The following is a 20,975-nucleotide window of genomic DNA, read 5'->3' as shown; positions in this document are numbered from 1 at the left end:
AAATACTTATTTTCTTTAAAATATTAACAATGGGTTCTGATAGCATCCCTTAAGACTACTAGTGGGAACAGCATGTGGCATGATAGTTAAGGCCAACTACTGGCAAGAACAGATAGCCTGACAAATTTTTCCTTAAATTGTATTATTGGGGGCCAGCAGATGGCATAGTAGTTAAGGATGCTGGACTCTCTTTCACATGGCTGACCACAGTTTGAATCTTGGACCTGGTGGCTCGCTTTCTCACTTTCCCCCTCTCTCTCTTAAAGTTAGATAAAATAATACTTTAAAAAAAAGTGCTATTAGGTCATCAGGAAAGTCATGCAAAATGTGTCATGACTTTCCTGATAACACAGTATTTATCTAAAATGCTTAAGCAGATCAGTTACTGCAATTCCTCCACATCTTGAAAGTGTTTATAAATGATAGAAGGTACTTTTTATTAATGAAAAGTATGATATGCCATCAATAATTTTATAAGAGTCTTTTAGGTACCCCAAAACTATTTTTTTGAAGAGATAAAGGAATAAAGAAAGCGGGAAATGGAAAGCTAAATGAATTCTTCTAGAAAAAAAAATGATTCCCCCCCCCCGCAAGATACACACTAAATAGTCCTCTTTGTATTCTACATTGTCAGCAAAGACGTAGCTAACATATAAAGGAAAACTGAAGTATTGGAGCAATGAAAGGAAAATGGGAAAGAAATTAAAAGGGAAGGTGGATAGTGCACTGGCACTCGTTTTAACTTGCGTAGATGAGGAGGCATGGAAGAGAAAGATTAGAGTTATTCTTTCATGCAAGTGGAAGGAAAAAATGAAAATTTAATATACTTCCTAAATTATCCTTATACTTTTAGATCGTCTTAGTTCTATAAACTTAGGTTAGAGATCACAGATGTGAAAAATAAAAACGAGAGGAGCAAACAATTAAGTTTCATTAATGATACTGGCCTGTCATTGATAAATATGCAGAGGACAAATTTCTAACCACCCGATAGAAAAAAGAAAAGTGTCGATTATATAACATTATGTATGCATTCTACTCAGTGATCAATTCTCAAGAGACCAGGATTTTTGAATAAATACTAGAGAAACACAAAACTACTTAATATCAAAATATAATACATTTTCTAATTATTAGAATGTAAGAGAATACCATATATATGAAAAATGTTTTTTAGGTTACCTTCTCTTACACTAAAAGGCATAGTGACAACACCATAAGCACTTGGTACACCATATAGACAGCAGATGAAGTCAGAGAGATAGTCTAATACACTTAGATCATGCTCCACCACAATGATGTATCTGAAAATCAAAAGTTTTATTTTAAAATTTAACATAACATATAATTAGCTAAAATTCGTAGATAACTTTTGTAAATTTTATCTAAATATATTTTTAAAAAACTAAGCATAAACATATGAAACATAAGACCATAAAACAATTTAATGAGTCTCCGTATCAGTACTCATGTTTAAAAATGTTTCCCTAAACTATAAAGGAAGCGAAAAAATAGCTTAAGTTTATGGATATATGAGACACATGTGTTTTGCTTATACATAGGGCACATATTTTAAAATAAACTGTACAAAGTACTGGATCTGTGGAAAAGTCATGACATATTTTTCTATGCATACTATTCTAATAGTATGCTATTCAACTTATTAAACCCTATACTTGTCCTGTCCCATGCCAGCTGCAGTAGGAGACCAGAAAAAGCTATGACAGAATCTCTAACCTTCCTGAAAACTTTAAATTTAGCTGAAAGATCTAGTTATTAAATAATAAAGACTGGAAAAAATATATAATAAAACCCATCGACAGTCAGAAAGGAAACAGATTGATGTATACTGATGTGCCTTATGAATGGGATGGAATTTGAAAGAAGTGAAACAAAAGTATTGCTGGAGTAGGAGCTATGAGGTGAGTGAAGTCAGGAAGCTTTTATGCAGCACTTCATCACTAGTACACCTTACTTAGTTCAAGATGTTTAGAAAAATGTCCTGCAGACACCTCAAATGTCAACTTGATGTACAAGCTTCCTGCACAAATAAAAACATTCTCCGTATCTGTGTCAATGGAATTAGCACTCCCACAAGAAATCACTCATTTTCTTCCTGTTAAAAACTGTCAAGTCTGTGAGCTCTCTTGTGTCAATTTTGTCCACCTTCTCTAAATTCAGGTTATTTTCTTTCTATTGCTAGACTTTTGACAAATTTCATTTTACTTAGTTCCCCTATAAGACTCTCAATTCCATATGAAATTAGTAATATCCTCAGGCGTCAAGACCTTTGAAAACTTTAGCTACCACCTTACTGTCTTTGTTACTTCATTTATGTACAAGAAACAATGTAAAATGGATCTTTCTTCCTGATTAAGCTCCCTCTCCATTTTGTATGTTCTCTTTCCTAGTCATCTGTCTGAATCTCCACCTACTAAAGGTACAAGTTTCCATTATGCTATTCAAAACAGCATGCAATTTAAAACTTAGAAGCTGTTTATTACTGGAATTTACTATCCAATGCTTCTGGACCTTGGGTAACTGAAATGGGGGAAAGTAAGACCCCTGATAAGAGGGGGGACACTAGTGTACTTGCACCTCTATGATTTAGTCTTACGCTATATACTAAATACTTTAATAAAGCTGTTGAATGACAAAACTGAAGAATCTGGACTAAAGTTAATTGGCAATGAACAAGATGGAAGGTTTGAAATAGGGCTGCCCAGGAGAAATGTCTATGATTATGGAAATGTTCTATGTTGTCCCACATGGCAGCAACTAGCCACAAATGGGACTACCTAATCTGACTGAAGAAATTAATGTTTAATTTCATTTCAAATGTTTAAACATATGTCTAGAGGTTATAGCACAATGGATAAATAAGAGAATTATATGAAAATACATTTCAAGATTAATCTAGGAAGAAAAAAGAACCATAGTTTATTTTTTAGAAATTGCTATAGTTTGATATGTCCCCACAAAATTCATGGGTTGAGCCAGTTTAATGAGACTAAGGGCAAAAACTTAATCCAATTACAGTATTAAAAGATGGTGCCTTTGGGAGATCAGAATTAAGGCTATTAGGGCAGGGCCCTCCTGACTGACTCCTGGTGGGTTTATAAGGAAACGGAATGAGACAGGCAGACATAAACGCATGGACACCAACACATGCTTCTGTCATCTGATGCCTTCCATGCATGGCCTCAGGATCCCACCAGCATGTGGTCCCTGGACCTCCAAACTATGAGCTGAACAAACTTCTATTTTCTAAATTACCCAGACTCAGGTATTTTGTTTTAAGCAACAGAATGACTAAACAGAAATTGAGACAATAATCTGATGTTAAGAGGTAAAAGAAAAAAATGAACACGAATGGGGGAGAGGGGAATCTAACATGAAAAGGGAAAAATCAGAGGAACTGTTTTCTACCGCTATGGTTCTACTATCAATATAAATGGAAAATTACATAGGTGACCTGATACTTACCCTGCCTTGTCTCTGTTGGCATTGATCCATCCCCTGAAATACCTTTTCTTTTATCATTAAAATCCTATACTTTTTTAAAGCCCCGATGTGAGGCAGCATAGTGTCATGTAGTGGCTTTTAATTTACTTTTGAAAGAAGGTAAAAATAGATCAAACTTCTTGTCTCCCCCACCTTCAAATGGAATCTATTGCAGAGAGAAGTCCAAAATGTAAAAATAACTTAGGTAAGCTTCTCTGTTTTCTGAGGATTTGAGGAGAAATAGAAATCTGTTTTGTGAAAATTTATACTTATGGACCAGTAGATGGCATGGTTGTTAAGATGCTGGACACTCCCACATGGCCAACCGTGGTTCGAATCCTGGACCTGGTGGCTTGCTTTCTCACTTTCTCTCTCTCTGGTCAAATTAGAATAAATGAATAAATAAAATTTTTAAAAAATTATACTCTACAATTAATTGGGGTTAACTGTTAGCCTTTAATTTTACTAATAATGCTCTGAGGTCCAACTTGTAATACCTCCTATGCAACTGTTACTTTTGCCAAGCTATACTTTTGCTAATCTTTGTTTATTCAAGGATATGATCCAAAAAATCTTCATATCTCATAATATTGAAAAAAAGGGCTGCTGTAGTATTACTTTCCCCACCCCCCCTTTGAGGTCCATCTATAGCTGCTATTTATTTCATTTTCCTCTTCTTCCTACACAGAATAGTTCTTAGGTTTACTCATTTTAAGTGGGTATATGCGCTGGAGGCCGTTTTCTTCTGATTTGTGGGAACACTCACATACTGAAATTCATGCCATCCAGCTGTAAATTACTTCTTAATGTCACTACATATAATTTCTAGATCTGTCTAGATTTTGAATTATTTACCTATTTTTTGGTACCATCGGGTTTGTATCCTCTTGAATATTTTTTAATTATTTTACGCTCTTTCAGAATGTCACTGAAGTTCTCTAACATGCAATCCTACTGTCTTATTATATCTGCAGATAAGTGTGAGGATGGTTTTCAGTTGTAATTTATAACCCTAGATTTGCACTAATATTCATGAAGCTTTACCTGTAGAAATCCTTTACAACCCATTTGAGGGTATTCTCTCTCTCTCCAGGGTGATTTATTAGGTTGTCAGGAAAGTCATGACATATTTTTCTGTGCTTTTCAATACAAAAACGCACTTGCCTTTACCGTGTGCCATGCAACTATGAACTCTAGGACCACTGTTTCTAATGTTACTTTCTTACCCTGAAAGTTTCATAGACTCCACGGGTTATGAAACTTTCAATTCCATACTCTATGAGTTGCAGCCCATGAATAGAGATGTCAAAAAGAGCCATCCTTTGTGACTAGCAGGTGACATAGTGGTTAAGGTGCTGGACTCCCACATGGTCGAATGGAGTTTGAGGACTTAGGTTCAAGTCCTAGACTCAGTGGAAACTCATGCCAGGCATATGTATGTGCATGCCCAAAATCCCAAAAGGAAAATGGAGAAGAGACTGCAGCATGGACATCTGCCCTAAGGGGTGATTTCTCACTTTCTGTCTGTCTCTTCGGTGAGCACACATGCCCTATAGCAAAAAAAAAAACCCTCTTTAAAAAAAAATTTCAGGACCAGCAGATGGTGTAATGGTTAGGTCACTGGACAGCCACGTAGCTGATCGCAGTTCAAGTCCCGGACCCAGTGGCTTAAAACTCATGCTGGGACACGTGTGTACGTGCCCAAGATCCCAGAGAGAGAATGGAGGAGAAGGGATTGCAGAATGGCCATCTCACCTAGCGGGTGGGGGTGATTTCTCACCTTCTCTCTGTCTCTCTGGTGAGTGCACACGGCATATAGCAAAAATGTCTCTAAAAAAAAAAAAAATTCAAAGGGAACCATTCCTCCACTCCCAACAGACAGATTTATGCTTCCTCAATATTACCATGAGCCAATGGGCAATTTGTTTCCAATTTGCCCTTTTGCTAAGAAAGAAGTCCTCTGATAATCCTGGCATTTTAAGTGTGATAATAGAAGGCTTTGCTTCCTGTCCACAATTGGGTGTTACACCCAAGACCTATTATAGAGACTAGCAACATCTGGGAATCCATGCCCTTATCTCTCCTCTTTGTAGTTCTCACTTTGGGTTTTGATTTAAGATGTCTTTTGCTTCACTGGAACATCAGCTGTGTATTTAAAATGATATATATTTAATCAGCTACTAAAGAGTGACAGTATAGAAAATACTATACAGAAGAAAATCCTAGGTCTGGTCATAGCTTCATTGTATAGTAAATCCGTAATCTAGTTCAAATAAGTCATCCCTTGTTATCAACACAGAGTTGGTTCCAGGACTCCTGAAGGATACTGAAGTCCCTGGATGCTCAAGATGCTTACATGAAACAGTATATTTGCATATACTTGAAATCTTCTCTACATTACCTATAAGTAATCTCAGTATCAGATAGAAGTGAAAACAAACAAACACACACAGATAACTGTCTATAGTGTTTCTCTTTTAGGGAGCCACTCCTCCTCTTCTCATTTTTTAACAGTTAAGTGTGGCCTGACTGGTTGACTGAATTTGTAGATGTAGACCAAAACAGAGTTGACTAAACTAAACTTTTCTGATCTTAGACTTTTTCATCTGAAAAATGGGAATACTACCTAAACATTCTTACAAGATTACTCTGAGGATCAAATGAGACACTGACTTTAAAAACTCCACCAACTCCAAAAGCATAGGGTTGTGTTACTAAACAGAGGTTATTAAGAACTCTTTTACTCAAGGGCTGAATGTTCATTGGCAAATCTTGAAGATGCCGTCCAAAGGAAAAAGTAGTTCTGGAAAAGGGGATAAAGGGGGAACAAGGGTCTGAGACGGAGAGTGCTGACAAGAAGGCTTAGGATCCCAAAGGTGGTGGCAATGCAATAAAGGTCAGATACATTCTATGTGAAAACCAGGGCAAAATTATGGAAGCCTTGGAAAAGTTAAAGTCTGGAATGAGATTCAATGAAGCAGCCACACAATAAAGTGAAGATAAAGTCAGGCAAAGGGTGTGATTAGGGTTGGATGACCAGAGGGTCCATGGTGGGACCATTTCAAGAAGGCGCATTTGCCTTGCCTGTCCGTGGGATGGATAAGCCTGTGTTTACAGACCCACCAGTTAAGACAACATTTGTTATCATGATTTGAAAGGAGAAAATAAAATCAGAAAGACTGAAAAAACAGAACTCGTTTACTCAGAAGATTCCAAACAACCGGAATTTGATGGTTCTTGTAATGTTCTAAGCATGTACATGTGTGTGTGTGTATGTAAGAGAGATGTGTGTATATTTCTGTGAGAAAGATGAAAGAAATATCCATTTTAGGATCTATTAAAAATTAAGGATCTACTTCCTAACAAAAGTCACAGATCTATGCCAAAATCTCCATATAATTTGAAGTATTTCTAGGCTCTCTGGAAATTGGTATTAATAAATGAATCTTGCTCAAGAAATTCAGATGGCTGAGTACAAACAATGAAGATGAAAAATACTGACAGTGATAATCCTGGTGTTTAAGTTTTAGAAATCTATAAAACTCCCCACAGAAAACCTGTACTTACCTATCTGGATTTATTAGCGATCGTATAGTAATAGCAGCCTTTAAACGCTGTTTGACATCTAGGTAACTGGAAGGTTCATCAAACATGAAACTAGGAGAGGAAAAGCAAGTATTATTTTGAAGGACTAATATGACATAATGCTATCTTGGTGTTATTTTAAAACACTGTACTAACAACTTCTGGTTCAATAACAATCTCCTCATATACTAGTAAAAGTCCCTATATTCTGTTCAGAAATAGAAGAAAAAAATTATGGAAAGTAGGACTATATGACATGTTTGGGAAGAACCTTGCAGATTAGGCTATAAAAATACTCTGACATACGTTGAAGTAGTTTGAAAAGCTTTTCTCTAAATTAGTTAAAGTTAGCTGCATTAAAGCAAACAGATTTTTGGAGGGCAATACACAGATTTGTGGAATAATCTGTATAGCAGAGCTAGCTTGCATTGGATGCCACGGTAGAAATGTGGGAAAAGATGGGAGCAACACATCTCTGGGAGAAGGGAGGCAATATTAGGTAGGGAGGAAACTTTCCTTTCCCATTCTCCCTTTCTCCCTCACCTGTGAACTTGATTAAGGGTAATATACAAGATCTCATATTTTACTTGAGATATGTAAAAGGTTTGCTGGACTGGGAAGCTAAGTCTTAAGAAATATATATATATATATATTTTAAACTAAAAAGAAAGCTTATGTTATAAACCACTAACTATAATAAAAAGCTCTGGGCCAGCCCCATAACACAGTGGTTAAATGTTTTATTTTGAGCTGGATCCCACGTGGCTGGTCGTGGTTTAAATCCCATCCCTGGCAGCCTGAAAAACATTCTCAGGGCATGTGTGTGCATGTCCTAAATACTGTCAGGATAGAGCAACAGAGGAGAAAGTATTGTGGTATGACCATGACCCATTGGGGGTTGCTTTCTCTCTCTCTGGTTAATGCACATGCTCCTTGTGAATGGGGAAAAAGGCAAGCTCTGGAACATAGAAATCATAAACTACTTGCCCTACGTACATGATAGACCCCTCCATACACCATGGGAATAACGACAACAACAAAAAATGAGTAGTAGATATACTATTGCTTTAACATCTTACCTTTAGATTAGACCCTTAGGCACCATTTTCATTAATGTTTCTCAAAACCACTGCTTTATTAGCACCACAAATAAAAACTCTAAAATAGGAATCAAGATATACAAAAATTGTAAAGTAACCTACATATCAGCTTTCTGTATGCAAACGACAGCACAAGCAAATCTTTGCAACTCTCCTCCTGAAAGGTCTTCAACATTTCGTTCTTTTAGGTGGGTTAAATCTACAAAAAACAGGAGCATTGGGTTCAGTGTTAAAAGTTTTTTATTTTACTTCTTCCGGTCAAAGACTATACCACAGATCATCATTCAGGATTTGAGTGACATTTTAATTGAAAACTGTGTAAAACAAAAAGTAAATATGACATTACTACAGATTTCCCCATTTATTTCAGTAATCCATATAAAGATGTACATACAGTCTGCACCACATAACCACGGGTTCCATTTCCACATTTGACCAATTGTGGATCAAAAAGGCTGTGATTTTCATGCCGTGTGCTATGTAGTTAGGCCTCCAATGGTCATGCTTATACTAAACACAGACTTTTTTCCTTGTTATTATTTGGTACACAATACAATGAAAGATTTACATAGAATTTACATTATATTAGATATTACAAGAAATTTAGAAATGATTTAAAGTATTCATAAGGCTGTGTATATGGTATATGCAAATACTATTCCGTTTTATGTAAGGGACTTAAGTATCTAAAGCTTTTGGTATCTACACACATGTAATTACGTGTGTGTGTGTGTGTGTGTGTGTGTGTGTCTGTGTGTCTGTGTATGTGTGTTTCTGAGACCTATCCCCTGAAGATACAGAGGACAACTTGTGATTTAAGATTAGGGCCCATTAAAATACACATATAAAATGAACACTTACCAAGCTGTTGACATACAATTGCTTGTGTCTTTGTTTCATCCTTTCGATCTAAAATAGACCCCACTGTCCCCTGTAATAATACCAGAAATAGTTACCACTATATTCCTTGAATATTAAAGTCACGAAGTAAAATAAAAATTGTTTTAATACATCTTTTAGACCTCAATCAATATCTACATTACATAAATTCCTACTAAAGGCTACTGACCTTTGCAGCCTTGGGAATCTGGTCTACATACTGAGGTTTGATAATGGCTTTAAGATCATCTTCTAGAATTTTGGTAAAATAATTTTGCAATTCAGATCCACGGAAGTAAGTCAAAATCTCTTGCCAGTCAGGAGGATCCTAGAATATACACAAAATTTTCTGAATTTAAATTAATAGAACAATTGTAAAGAGGCTGAATGTTATACAAAAGAGAACATATATCCAAAGAGTACACTTCTATCTTCTAACTTAACTTTAAGACTAAAAGTGGATTTAATTTCAAATCAAGGTATACTAACTCAAAAGTTCTATGATACTCAGAATTTTCAGTTAAGACTAATAAATTTTAATTAATAAAAGAGCTTCATTTATATAGTTTCTCAGCATGAATTCTACAAATAAACATGAAAATGAGAACTTTAGAAAAAATGATAGCTTCCTCCCGTAATCTCATAAAATTGACTCAAGTTATTCTTTTAAGTAATTATACATACATCATACTTTCCAAGGTTTGGCTTTTGCTTTCCTGCTAAAATTTTTAAAGCAGTTGACTTTCCAATACCATTAGTTCCAACTAATCCCAAAACTTCACCTGGACGAGGAATAGGCAACCTGTCTCATGGACACACAAAAAAATACTGTAATTATGATTTAGAAAAAGTGACTTAATACCAAAACAATATATTTTAATGCACTTGCATTTCACACATGTTAATAAGCTAAAAAATGCCAGATATTATTGGCTATTAGAAACAAAACAGCCAAGATTAAGTGTTAATTGTTAAAAATGCAACCATGACCAATATTACTCCAAATTTTATTTATCTAATTTTCATTCAAAGCCCGTTCTAAAGTAATATTTCTTCATCACAAATAAGACTCAGTTTTAATATGTAACAAAATGCTTTGGTACAAAATTACATAGCAGGTGCAACCTCATACTGTCCTCTTTTTTTCTTTTCCCCCTGGCCTGCCATTTACTTACAAGGAGAGAAGTGCCCCATCAACCAGAAATATTCCACTTCATTCTCCCTGCTGCAGTAGGCCCCTTAAAGCTGGCAGGTTGAGAAATACCTTTTTATTAGTAAAATCTATACTTTCATGTTTAAAATATTAATGTTCAACAGATAAAATCCTAAAAAACTAAGGACCTGTTTGTGAGTTAATAGTATATGTTCAGTTAAGAGTGATATTCTCTGTACATCATGAGATTAATGAATACATAAAATTAAAGACAAGTTCTAGTAAAAGTCATTTTGAGGATATGAGTACTATGAAAATCAGTGATTCTTAATTCTGGTCGTATATTAGAATCACTTGGGACTTATTATTATTTTTTTTAATCTAACTAAGGTCTAGAACCTATGTCCAAAGATTATAATGTATAATTCAACTGAGCCGAAACCTGGGCATTAGTAGTTTTAATAAGTCACCCAGGGAATTTGAATGTTACCCAGAATTAACAAACAGTTTGATTCTGAAGAATGTTATATTTTATTTCCCTTGGGTGGATGGTTGATATCACTTTTGCACTTCTCTGAAAATTCTGAATGTGTTTTACTGATTTCCACTGAAGTAAATAGGAATAATGTTGACTTGAAAATATACCTGTGAAGTTTGAAGGCATTGGCACAATATCGATGTGTTGTTTCTTTTTCCAAGTTGCTTGGTAAATTGACAATTGATAAGGCGCCAAAGGGGCATTTCTGTTATTTAAAGTAAAGAATTAATTTTGTATTAATTTGTAGAAATATACACAAGACTAAAATGGGTAGATTATTTTTATAAGCCATCTTCCAAACATGGGAGTTTCACAAAGACGTGAAGTACTGTTTTGTTTCCTTTTTTTACTTACTTAAAAACTTAGTTTCTTGGAGGCTACTGTCATACTAATTTGATAATCCCTTTAGTGACTAGTATAACCCTAGACATTTAATTAGTGTTTAACACTTATTTAAAACCTTACAGAACTTGAAGAACTTTTTTCCATATTATGTAAGGCTAAGAGGTAAGATTAAAAAAAAAAGGTCATTGAATACACAATTACATATTCCATCCAGAAGATGCTTTCCCTCTATTTACTTGAATCATTCCTGTCCTTATATGCTTCCCTTTCTACTTTGTAAAGTCCTTTATGGTCATGGATTTTATCTTTTTGGAGACTATTTCCACCCCACCAATAACTAGCATATCTGCACAGGATTTATTTTTTTGTTGCGACTTTTATCCATCCTATCTGTAAAGATTCTTCAATTCTGAGTAAATCCACACTTAAAAAAAATCTTGCTTTTTCATAAATAAAAAAAAAATGTTTGACTTATCAGGTGAATGTTGAAGAAGAAGAATGGCAAGAACAGGAAGTCACTTAAGAGTGGTAATGTGGCTAGAAAAATTTCTCCAAAGTACAGAAAACTACAGAGGTACATCCACAAGTACAGACTTGGATTAGACATGTGTCTAATAGATGTGTTCAAGTGGGCTCAGGGAACCAAACAAAAGTCTCTGTATATAGATTTCAGTGAACTTCTGTTTTATAAAAATTACATGAATATAGAGAACTTAAAATAAAAAAGCAAAAACCACCCCAAAACCCAAAACCAACCCACCAAACAAATCCAACTGCCAATTTGTTTTAATTACCACTCATCAAATTAATTTTTTACAAATTATATTGATCAGTGAAGTTATCTCCATTTATAGAATAGCTATTATCCTCTTTTTTATCAATGTACTTAAAATGCTTATAGGCGGGACCAGCAGTTAGCCTAATGGCTATGTTGCTGGACTCCCATGTAGTCGACCATGGTTCGCATCCCGGACCCAGTGGCTTAAAACTCATGCCGGGCGTGTGTGCATGCGTGCCCAAGATCGGAGAATGGAGGAGAAGGGATTGCGGTGTGGCCTTCCCCCCTGGGGGTGATTTCTCACTTTCTGTCTCTCTGTCTCTCTCTGTCTGGCGAGCGCACGTGCACTATAGCAAAAACCTCTCCAAAAAAAAAAAAGCTTATAGGCTGCTCAAGTGATTTAAATTTTTCTAATTTTACAAGGAGAAAAATATCCATATTATTCAAATATGAGGTACATTATAAGTACCTTAATACTTAATATGCACTTGATCTATTTTAACAATTAACAGTATGGTACCAGCTGGTCTCATAGCCTCATAAGGAGGCAGGATCCCACATGGCAGACCTCTCCTTCTCTCTAGCAAGTGCACATTTCCCCGGCAATTAAAAAAAAGAAAAAAGAAAAACAAAGTAGGATGGTACCCATACTATAGTGGAGATTGGCTCCTATTATCTACAAATAAAAATATTTAAATTAAGAACTTCACACACTAAATCCTGAATTATTTTTAATGAATTAAATTTGGAAACACATCCATAAGTCAGACACCTACCAGCTTAAACTACTAAATACAACAAAATTAATTTATTTTAAAAATTACACTATTGGGATAAATTCAATAGAAACATACGTAACACACTCAAGGATTAGGTTAAATTTAAAATATTTTGGATGTGTGCATATTTAAAAAGTGTTTTTAAAAACTAAATACAGACTTAAAATAACATGTAATATATTGGGGCTGGTGGGTGGTGTGGTGGTTAAGGTGCTGGACTCCCACATGGCCAACAGTGGTTCGAGTCCCAGACATTGTGGCTTGCTTTCTCACTTTCTCACTCTCTCTGGTCAAATTAAAATAAATAAATAAATTTTAAAAATAAAATAGCATGTACTATATTAATAAGTCATGCTTTTTGTATTTAGAGCTTCGAAACTATGTAGCAAAGACATGACAGATAATGTTTTTCCTCACAGAAATCAGAAAAAAAGTAAAAATAATAAAAAAGAAAAATTAATTTCGGTTGGAAATAGCTTTACTAATAAACGTGGTGAGAAAAACTTTTTAAAAGGGTGGTTTAATTCATTAAAAACAGCAACAATATCACTGATATACAAATACCACTTTCCTAAATTTATATTCTTTATTCATTTGCTTTATATTTTGCTTCTTTAAAAACAATATATATTCAGAACTTTCAAATTTCACTTTCAGGTTATAACTTTGATCCCCAAATTAAAATATTATCACCCACCTTAATACAAATACCACAACCAATACAAAGAGTTTCCGAAATCCATGCTATTTTGCTCTGGGGTGTAACCTCAATGCATAATTTTCCTGAGAAAGGAAAAGATAACAAGTCACTTTCCTAGATTGTCTATAATTTTCTCTACATTGTTATTTAGGCAACACTGGTTTCAAATTTCCATATGGAAGATTTTTTTTTTAAAAGTCCATACAAAGAAATAATTTGGAGTAATGGTCTTAAATCAGAGTTTTATGGAGATAGGTTTCTGAATTTATTACTTTCATGAATAATCTTGCTGGGCAATAGAGATGACCCTACAATATTTTGCTTGATTTACTGATGAGAAAAAGATACGCTAGCAAAAAATAGGACAGATCTTCAGACATTTTTATTTTTACATTGACTAGGCTACATCTTTTAATTCATAAAATATGCCTTGAAAATAGTAAGGCACAGGGCCAGCAGATGGTGTAATGGTTAACACTGTTAGACTCCCACATGGCCAACTGCAGTTCTAGTCCTAGACCCAGTGGCTTGAAAATCACGCCAAATGCTCATGCATGTCCAAGCTCCGAGAGAATGGAGGAGAAGGGATTATGGTGTGGCCATCCCCACTGGGGGGTAATTTCTCACATTCCCCCTCACCATCTCTCTGTCTCTGGCCAGCGAACTCATCCTAAGGCAACTTCTTGGAAAAAAGGAAATAGTAAGGTACACCATGAAGGAATGAAATGTGTTAGCCAAATCAGTGAAACTCAAAAAAACTATGTAGTCATCTAATGTACAGGTAAAATTAAACATGTTATTAGGGATCTTAATGAAATTTCTGAAGAGCATGGGAGACAGTAACAGCTGACATAATAAAGCTACTTTTAAGATTCAGTAAGTTAACAATTACTTAACATACATCAAAAATTCATCCCTTAAATTGTTCCCTTCCCTATGACTTAAAATCAAGAATCTTAGTAGCTTGAACTCTGGTTTGATTTCACATCCAGTGAACTTTTACATATATTTATCCTATAGTTGATTTGTTTTTAAAATTAGATTCATCTATTCACAAAGCAATAAATGAAATTCAGAACAGACTCTGGTTTTCTTATTTTTATAGTTTAAATAAAGTAGTGAGGAGTAACCAGCAGATGACATAATAGTTAAATTGCTAGACCCCATGTAGTTGACTGGTTTGAGCCCTGAACCCAGCAGCTTAAAACTCATGCCAGGCATGTATGCATGTGTACACAAATCCTGAAAGGAGAATAAAGGGGAAGGGACTGCAGCATGCCATGCTTCCTGCGGGGTGTGTGTGTGTGTGTGTGTGTGTGTGTGTGATTTCTCATTTTCTGTCTGCCTCTTGGTGAGTGCATGCACCCAATAGCAAAAATCTCTAAAAAAGAAAGAGGAAAACAAAGCATGTGCTAGAAGCCTACACAGAACTACTAAACCAATTTATTTCAAAACCTTTTTTCCTAAGTGATCCACAGAACAGCTTACCCATTCGAACCACAGGGCAACTCTTTTTGCACTCTTGCCGACATTTCTTAGGTTTACATTTGTCATGGTTGACAATAGCAATTCTTGTTAATTTGTCCGCCATAATTATAAGGAAGTAAGAATATCCAGTTCTCCTATTAAAAAAAATTAGCAAATTATGTCAAATTCAATGCAATTTGTTAAGAGAATTTGTAGGCACAAAAGGAGGACATAAATGATCATTACGTGGAGATGACATGATTATTTGGAAAACAAGAAAACAAGGAAAAAAGTAAAAACAGTAAAATAATCAAGTAAGGTTGGGACAGACAACAAAATTTTACATATATACCTGAATCATAAAATTTATATAAAGAAAAAAAGTCATTTGCAATAAATAGCAAAGACAACACAACTTAGGAATACACAAGATATATACACAGAAACAAACCTTCAAAATACCACTGGATGACATACAAGACCTGAATAAATGAAATGACATGCTATCTCAATTTTTATAACAAATGCCAATAACAAATTTCAGCACTCCCTGATGTTATACATTTAATCTGATAACCAAATCTAAAGCTCTTATAAAAAAAAAAAAGTAATAGCTAGAAAAACAGAAGAAGAGCAAAGAGGATGAGGGGAAATTCTATTTGACAAATTAAAAAAAATATATATATAACGCCTCAGTAATACTGATACCAGTTTATGAATGCAGGTCAATAAAATAGAAAGACAGAGATAAAAACTATGAAAAGAATATTTATTCCTCCCTCACTCAGACTATTACTTCATGCCTCATCCATACCTGACTACAACACTATGATAGAGATGGCAAATAATTATGAAAGTTAAGACCATTGTATTGCTCTACTGGGAAAACTGAAAACTACATTTGGGGGGAACTTGTGATACAGCTAGATGGATTTTATGCTAATGGTAAAAAAATGAAGAGACTGGGACCAGCAAGTATGTGGTGGTTAAGGCACTGGATTCCCACATGGCTGACCATGGTTCAAGTCTCGGACCTGGCTGCCTGAAAATCATTATGGGCACATGTGTGTGAGTGCCCCAAGTCTTAGGAGAAATGTTGAGAAGGGACTGTGGGGAACCAGCAGTTAGCATAATGGCTATGTCGCTGGACTCCCTCCCATGTAGTTAGTCGACTGCAGTTCGCGTCCCGGACTCGGTGGCTTAAAACTCACGCCGGGCGCGTGTGCGTGCATGTCCAAGATCCTGAGAGGAGAATGGAGAAGGGATTGTGGCGTGACCATCCCCCCTGCAGGGTGATTTCCCGCTTTCTGTCTCTATGTCTCTCTCTGTCTGTCTGGCAAGCGCACACGCCCTATAACAAAAACCTCCCTCCACCCCACCCCCCCAAAAAAGAAGGGATTGTGATGGGGCCATCCCTGCTGTGAGGGTGATCTCTCCCTCTCTCTCTCTTTATCTCTCTTGGCAAGCCCTATGGCAAAGACCTTAAAAAGGAAAAAAGAGAGAGAGCAAGAGATATAGAAAGAGATCAAGTAACCATATGCCTGTGTACTGCTCACATCTTTAAAGACTTTTATTAAGTTTTGGCATACAACGATTTAACCAATTATATATAACCAACTTTAACCATAAGTTGGTTCAAGGCTTTTAAAAAACTGAGCTTACAGGAGAGAGATTAATTTTCTTAAAATGGTGATTAAAGAAAGTATTCCAAAAAGTACCTACATATAATCAAAGAACCTGAGAATAAAAGACTATCCATTTATAAGGATATTCTGTTGGCCTTTTCCTACTGTAATCCTCCACCCTGATTTTTTTAAGAGGTTTTTGCCTTAGGGTACATGCACTCCCTGGAGGGTGGGGAGGAGGCAGTGAGAGGGAAAGCAAGAAATCACCCCTCAGGAGGGATGGCCATGCGCAATCCCTTCTCCCCATCTTGGACACATATGCCTGTGTGATTGTGAAGTGACCGTGTCTGGGACCCAGGGTCAGCCACGTGGGAGTCCAGTGACAACTGCTATACCATCTGCTGGCCCAACCCTGATTTTTTTTGACAGACTGCTTCTCCATGCAGACCTCTCAAGTCTTTCCCACATCTGTCAATATCAGTAGGCTTTGGAAATAGTAAGAGACCTTGCTTCTCAATGCTGTCCCAGATTTTTTTCTCTCTTCCACCTCCCTAAAAAGTCACTCTTGGGACCAGCAGTTAGCGTAATGGCTATGTCACTGGATTCCCACATAGTCAACCGTGGTTTGCGTCCCGGATCCAGTGGCTTAAAACTCACGCGGGACACGTGTGCGTGCGTGCCCAAGATCCCCAGAGGAGAATGGCGGAGGGAATTGTGGTTGGGTCCATCCCCCCCGGGGAGTGATTTCTCACTTTCTGTCTCTCTGTCTCTCTCTGTCTGGCTGGCGAGCACACGCACCCTGTGGCAAAAACCTCTCCAAGTTAAAAAAAAAAAAAAGTCACTTTTACCTCTCAGTCCATCCAACTACTTTAGTCATTTACTAACCATCGGATAACTCTTTGATTTTTTGAAAATTGCAGCCCTTGCAGCCCTTTCACTTTTTATAACTCCTGATGTAATTCTTGGAGATTTTAAAATAATACACTTATAGATGACCCTTGTATTAATAGCCTACCCTTTCAGTTTGCTAACCACCAACACCTCGACCTTTGCCCTACCATAGCCACTTAATTCTTTCAGTAGAACCCTAGATTCTATCATTACACTAACTGCAATGCTTCTATAACCTCGATTTCAAATACTCCCTTCAACTATCACTTCTATCTTTTCAGCTCACCCCTCTAAAACACAATCTGAGGATCTTTGATTTCCCTTCCCCCACCATTCTCAAATTTACTGTCACCATCTTCGAATTTTTACCACAATTCTTTCTTTTTGGGTAGGTTTTTGCTATAGGGTACATGCATTTGGTGGAGACAGAACGTGAGAAATCACCCCCTAGTAGGGATGGCCATGTGCAATTCCTTCTCCTCCATTCTCTTCTAAGGATTTTGGGAACACACACACATGCGCCCAGCGTGAGTTTTAAGCCACAAGGTCTGGGACCCGAACTGTGGTCAACTACATGGGAGTCCAGTGACATAAGCATCACACCATTTGCCAGTCTTTGATTTTTACCACATTTCTACTGTCCTTCGAGTCCTTGATATCCTCCTTCCCCTTCTTACCCAGTTAAAACTGCCAATCATCTACACCCCTGATCACAATCTTGAGTAAATCTAGAGTCTACATTTGCACAAATCCAACTGAAAACAGGAAGAGAAAAAAACAGCCTGGTAACTAGTCTCCTTTATTCATTTATTTAAAAGATCATATCAAGTTTTAAAAAGATCACTTATGAAATAGAGATGAGCACTGTTGACAAAGTCTTACACTATCATCTTCCATGGGCACACACATGCGCCTGATGTATACAGGACAACTCAGGAACCAAACTGTGATCTTCCACGTGTCTACACATCAGAGTTGTACTCTCTACTGCACCACCACGACTGGGCCTATGCTCTTTTTAAATTTATCACCTTGAATGTACCTTTATGTCAATCAGTAATCAATGACACTATGAGAGTACCTCAGACCCATCATGGAAAATGAAATTAAGCTTATTTTGGTACAAAAAAATTAAATCCATGTGCAGATTTCATAATACATACTTCTCATAAACTTTGTTTTTTTGGAGGGGGAGAGGTTTTTGCCTGAGGGCATGTGTGCTTACTGGCGAGACAAGAGACAGTGAGAGGAAAATTGAGAAATCATCCCCTCCAAGGGAGGATGAAATGCCACAATCCCTTCTCCATTCTCCTCCTGGGATCTTGGGCACAGATGCACATGTGTCCGGTGTGATTTTGAAGCCATCAGGTCTGGGACTCAACCTGCAGTCAGTCATGTGGGACTCTAGCGAAGTAACCACTATGCCATCTGTTGGTCCTCCCAAAAACTTTTAAAAGACTACTTGTATATGTATTTCCCTAATTAAGTCCACATGCACACTAGAAGACTTTCTTAAGGAGAATGTTCCAGTAATCCTCCCTCCTATCTTTCACATCATTTATTATTCTCTCCACTACCTCATTCCCATCAGCATTCAAACATTTTTATCTGACCCCATCATCTTCTACTAGTTTAATTCTCCTTCATGACTAATTGAAAGAATGGCCTATACTCGAGAGTCTCAAATTTCTCTCCAGAATTTATTTTAGGTTTCAGTGCCCATCATTTCATCAAAACAACATGACATATCATCACTGTCCACATGGCTAAATCAATCATATGGTTAATTATCAAACCTTAAATGACCTGACCAACTCCAACTGGCACAAATTACGAGTTTTTCTTACTAGATAAAAATCCTTTCTTAACTTTGTTTTTGGACACAGAATTAACCTGGGTTTTCTACTCTCCTGGTCACTCAGGCATCTTCATATTGAGAGTGTTCTAAGACTTGGTCATTTTTTCTATCTATACTCATTTTCTAAGGTGTTCTCATGGCTTTTAATTCCACGTACATGCTGCAAACTCCCACATTTCCATTTCCAGTCAAGACACTTTCCTGAACTTTAGGCTTGTATCCAATATCCTCTACCAAAAGTCTAGTAGGCATCTCTCCAACTGAACTACTGAAAACCTTCACCAAAATTTGCTTTCTAGTTGTCTTGCACCTCCCGTTAAAAGGCAACTTCAGTCTTTCATTTCCTCAAGCCAAAAATCTTTGCATCACCATTTCCCCCACTCCACAACAGCTAATGTTACTGAATCTACTTTTAAAGCACACTCAGAATCTGACCACTACTCATCACTCTATTCTAAGCCGTCATCATCATCTCTTACCTATATTACTCTAATACCTCCCTAACAGCTTTCTTTGCTTTTTTACCTTTGCTTGTCTTCCTCCTATCCTCAACAGTTCAATCTTAATACAGGAACCAGAATAAACTTTTTAATGAATAAATCAGAGTAGGTCACTTCTCTATTTAAAATCCTGCAATAAATTTCCTTCTTAGCCTGAATAAAAACAATAGTCCTTAAATTTTTTTTTCTTTACTCCTGACAGAGCATTTCCAAGTGCATGAGAGAAAGGGAGGAAGAAACATCTGTCAGTATCAGTGGGAAAAATAATCTCAACAGGGTCAGTCATGCTACAGTTCCCTTCTTCCAGTCCTACAGCATCCACATGTTTTGTTTTTGATTTTTTAGACAAAATAGTGAACTGTGGTTACCAGGTGGTTTCCAGCACTGAAGTCCTATATGCCTCTGACTGCATCATGGAGAGGCTGAGCCAAAGCCACAGTCCTCAAAATAACCAACTAGGCAATGGTCAACCTCTGTTAACTTTCTGATCTCCTATCCAACTACTTTAGCTTTTATTCATTTGGTTCCAGTCACAATGGCTCCTTGTTGTTCCCAGAAAATGCTAGGCATGTTCTTGATTCAGTCTTGGCACTTTCTGTTTCTTCTGCCTGTAATGCTATTCCCCTTAAGAGAGTTGCATGGCTCACTCCTAGTCTTGACTGTCTCATTTCCTCAGTAAGCCTCCTCTGTTATATTACTCAAAAATACACTAAACTGAGTTGGCTCTATAGCTCAGCAGTTAAGGGAGCCAAATCCTACATGGCTAACTGTGGTTTGAATCCTGTCCTTGGGGGCTTGAAAAACATGCTGAGTGTATGTGCACACGTGTGCAAAATCTTGATAAGAATGAGGAATGGAGTAAGAACCGTAACATGACCACACCCCATAGAGAAGGGATGCTTTATCTCTTACATGTGCCCTCTGCCAATTAAAAAAAAAAAAACCTGCCTTTTAATACCTCTTATTTTTTAGTTCTACTATATGACACATCACATTCATCTAGAGTACACACACATTGTGTGTGTTTATTCACTTTACATGCACACACATTTTTTCCCTCCTCAAGCAGAATATACTTCATTATGAGGCCAAGGATTTTTGTTTATTCTTTTTAGGGTTTGGACCAGTATTTAGAACACATAGTAGGGGCTGAAACCTTTTTGCTGAATGAGAAAATGAATTTAAATATAGTAAATGATTTCCTTTATGTTATAACTTCAGAAATCTGGCAAGTTTATTTTTTATTTTTTTGCTCACCAGAGAGAGACAGAGG

General features: G+C 36.5%; 1 protein-coding gene across 1 annotated transcript in view; it reads right to left on the bottom strand.

Moving 5' to 3' along the window:
- LOC102469036 (ATP-binding cassette sub-family E member 1) overlaps positions 1 to 20,975 on the bottom strand; it is a 32,695-nt gene that overhangs the window by 7,693 nt on the left and 4,027 nt on the right. The window contains exons 2-10 of the mRNA XM_006169499.3: positions 14,850 to 14,983; positions 13,359 to 13,444; positions 10,867 to 10,964; positions 9,753 to 9,870; positions 9,259 to 9,396; positions 9,051 to 9,120; positions 8,292 to 8,388; positions 7,072 to 7,161; positions 1,183 to 1,304 (exon numbers count right to left, since the gene is read on the bottom strand). Of these exons, the coding sequence (XP_006169561.1) occupies positions 1,183 to 1,304; positions 7,072 to 7,161; positions 8,292 to 8,388; positions 9,051 to 9,120; positions 9,259 to 9,396; positions 9,753 to 9,870; positions 10,867 to 10,964; positions 13,359 to 13,444; positions 14,850 to 14,952 (922 nt within the window). The 5' untranslated portion in view covers positions 14,953 to 14,983. The remainder of the gene's footprint in view (positions 1 to 1,182; positions 1,305 to 7,071; positions 7,162 to 8,291; positions 8,389 to 9,050; positions 9,121 to 9,258; positions 9,397 to 9,752; positions 9,871 to 10,866; positions 10,965 to 13,358; positions 13,445 to 14,849; positions 14,984 to 20,975) is intronic.

This window comes from Tupaia chinensis, unplaced genomic scaffold (assembly GCF_000334495.1).
Source record: "Tupaia chinensis unplaced genomic scaffold, TupChi_1.0 Scaffold147069_1, whole genome shotgun sequence".
Classification (NCBI taxonomy): domain Eukaryota; kingdom Metazoa; phylum Chordata; class Mammalia; order Scandentia; family Tupaiidae; genus Tupaia; species Tupaia belangeri.
Note: the sequence above shows the minus strand (reverse complement) of the source record. Positions and strands in the feature narration are given on the sequence as shown.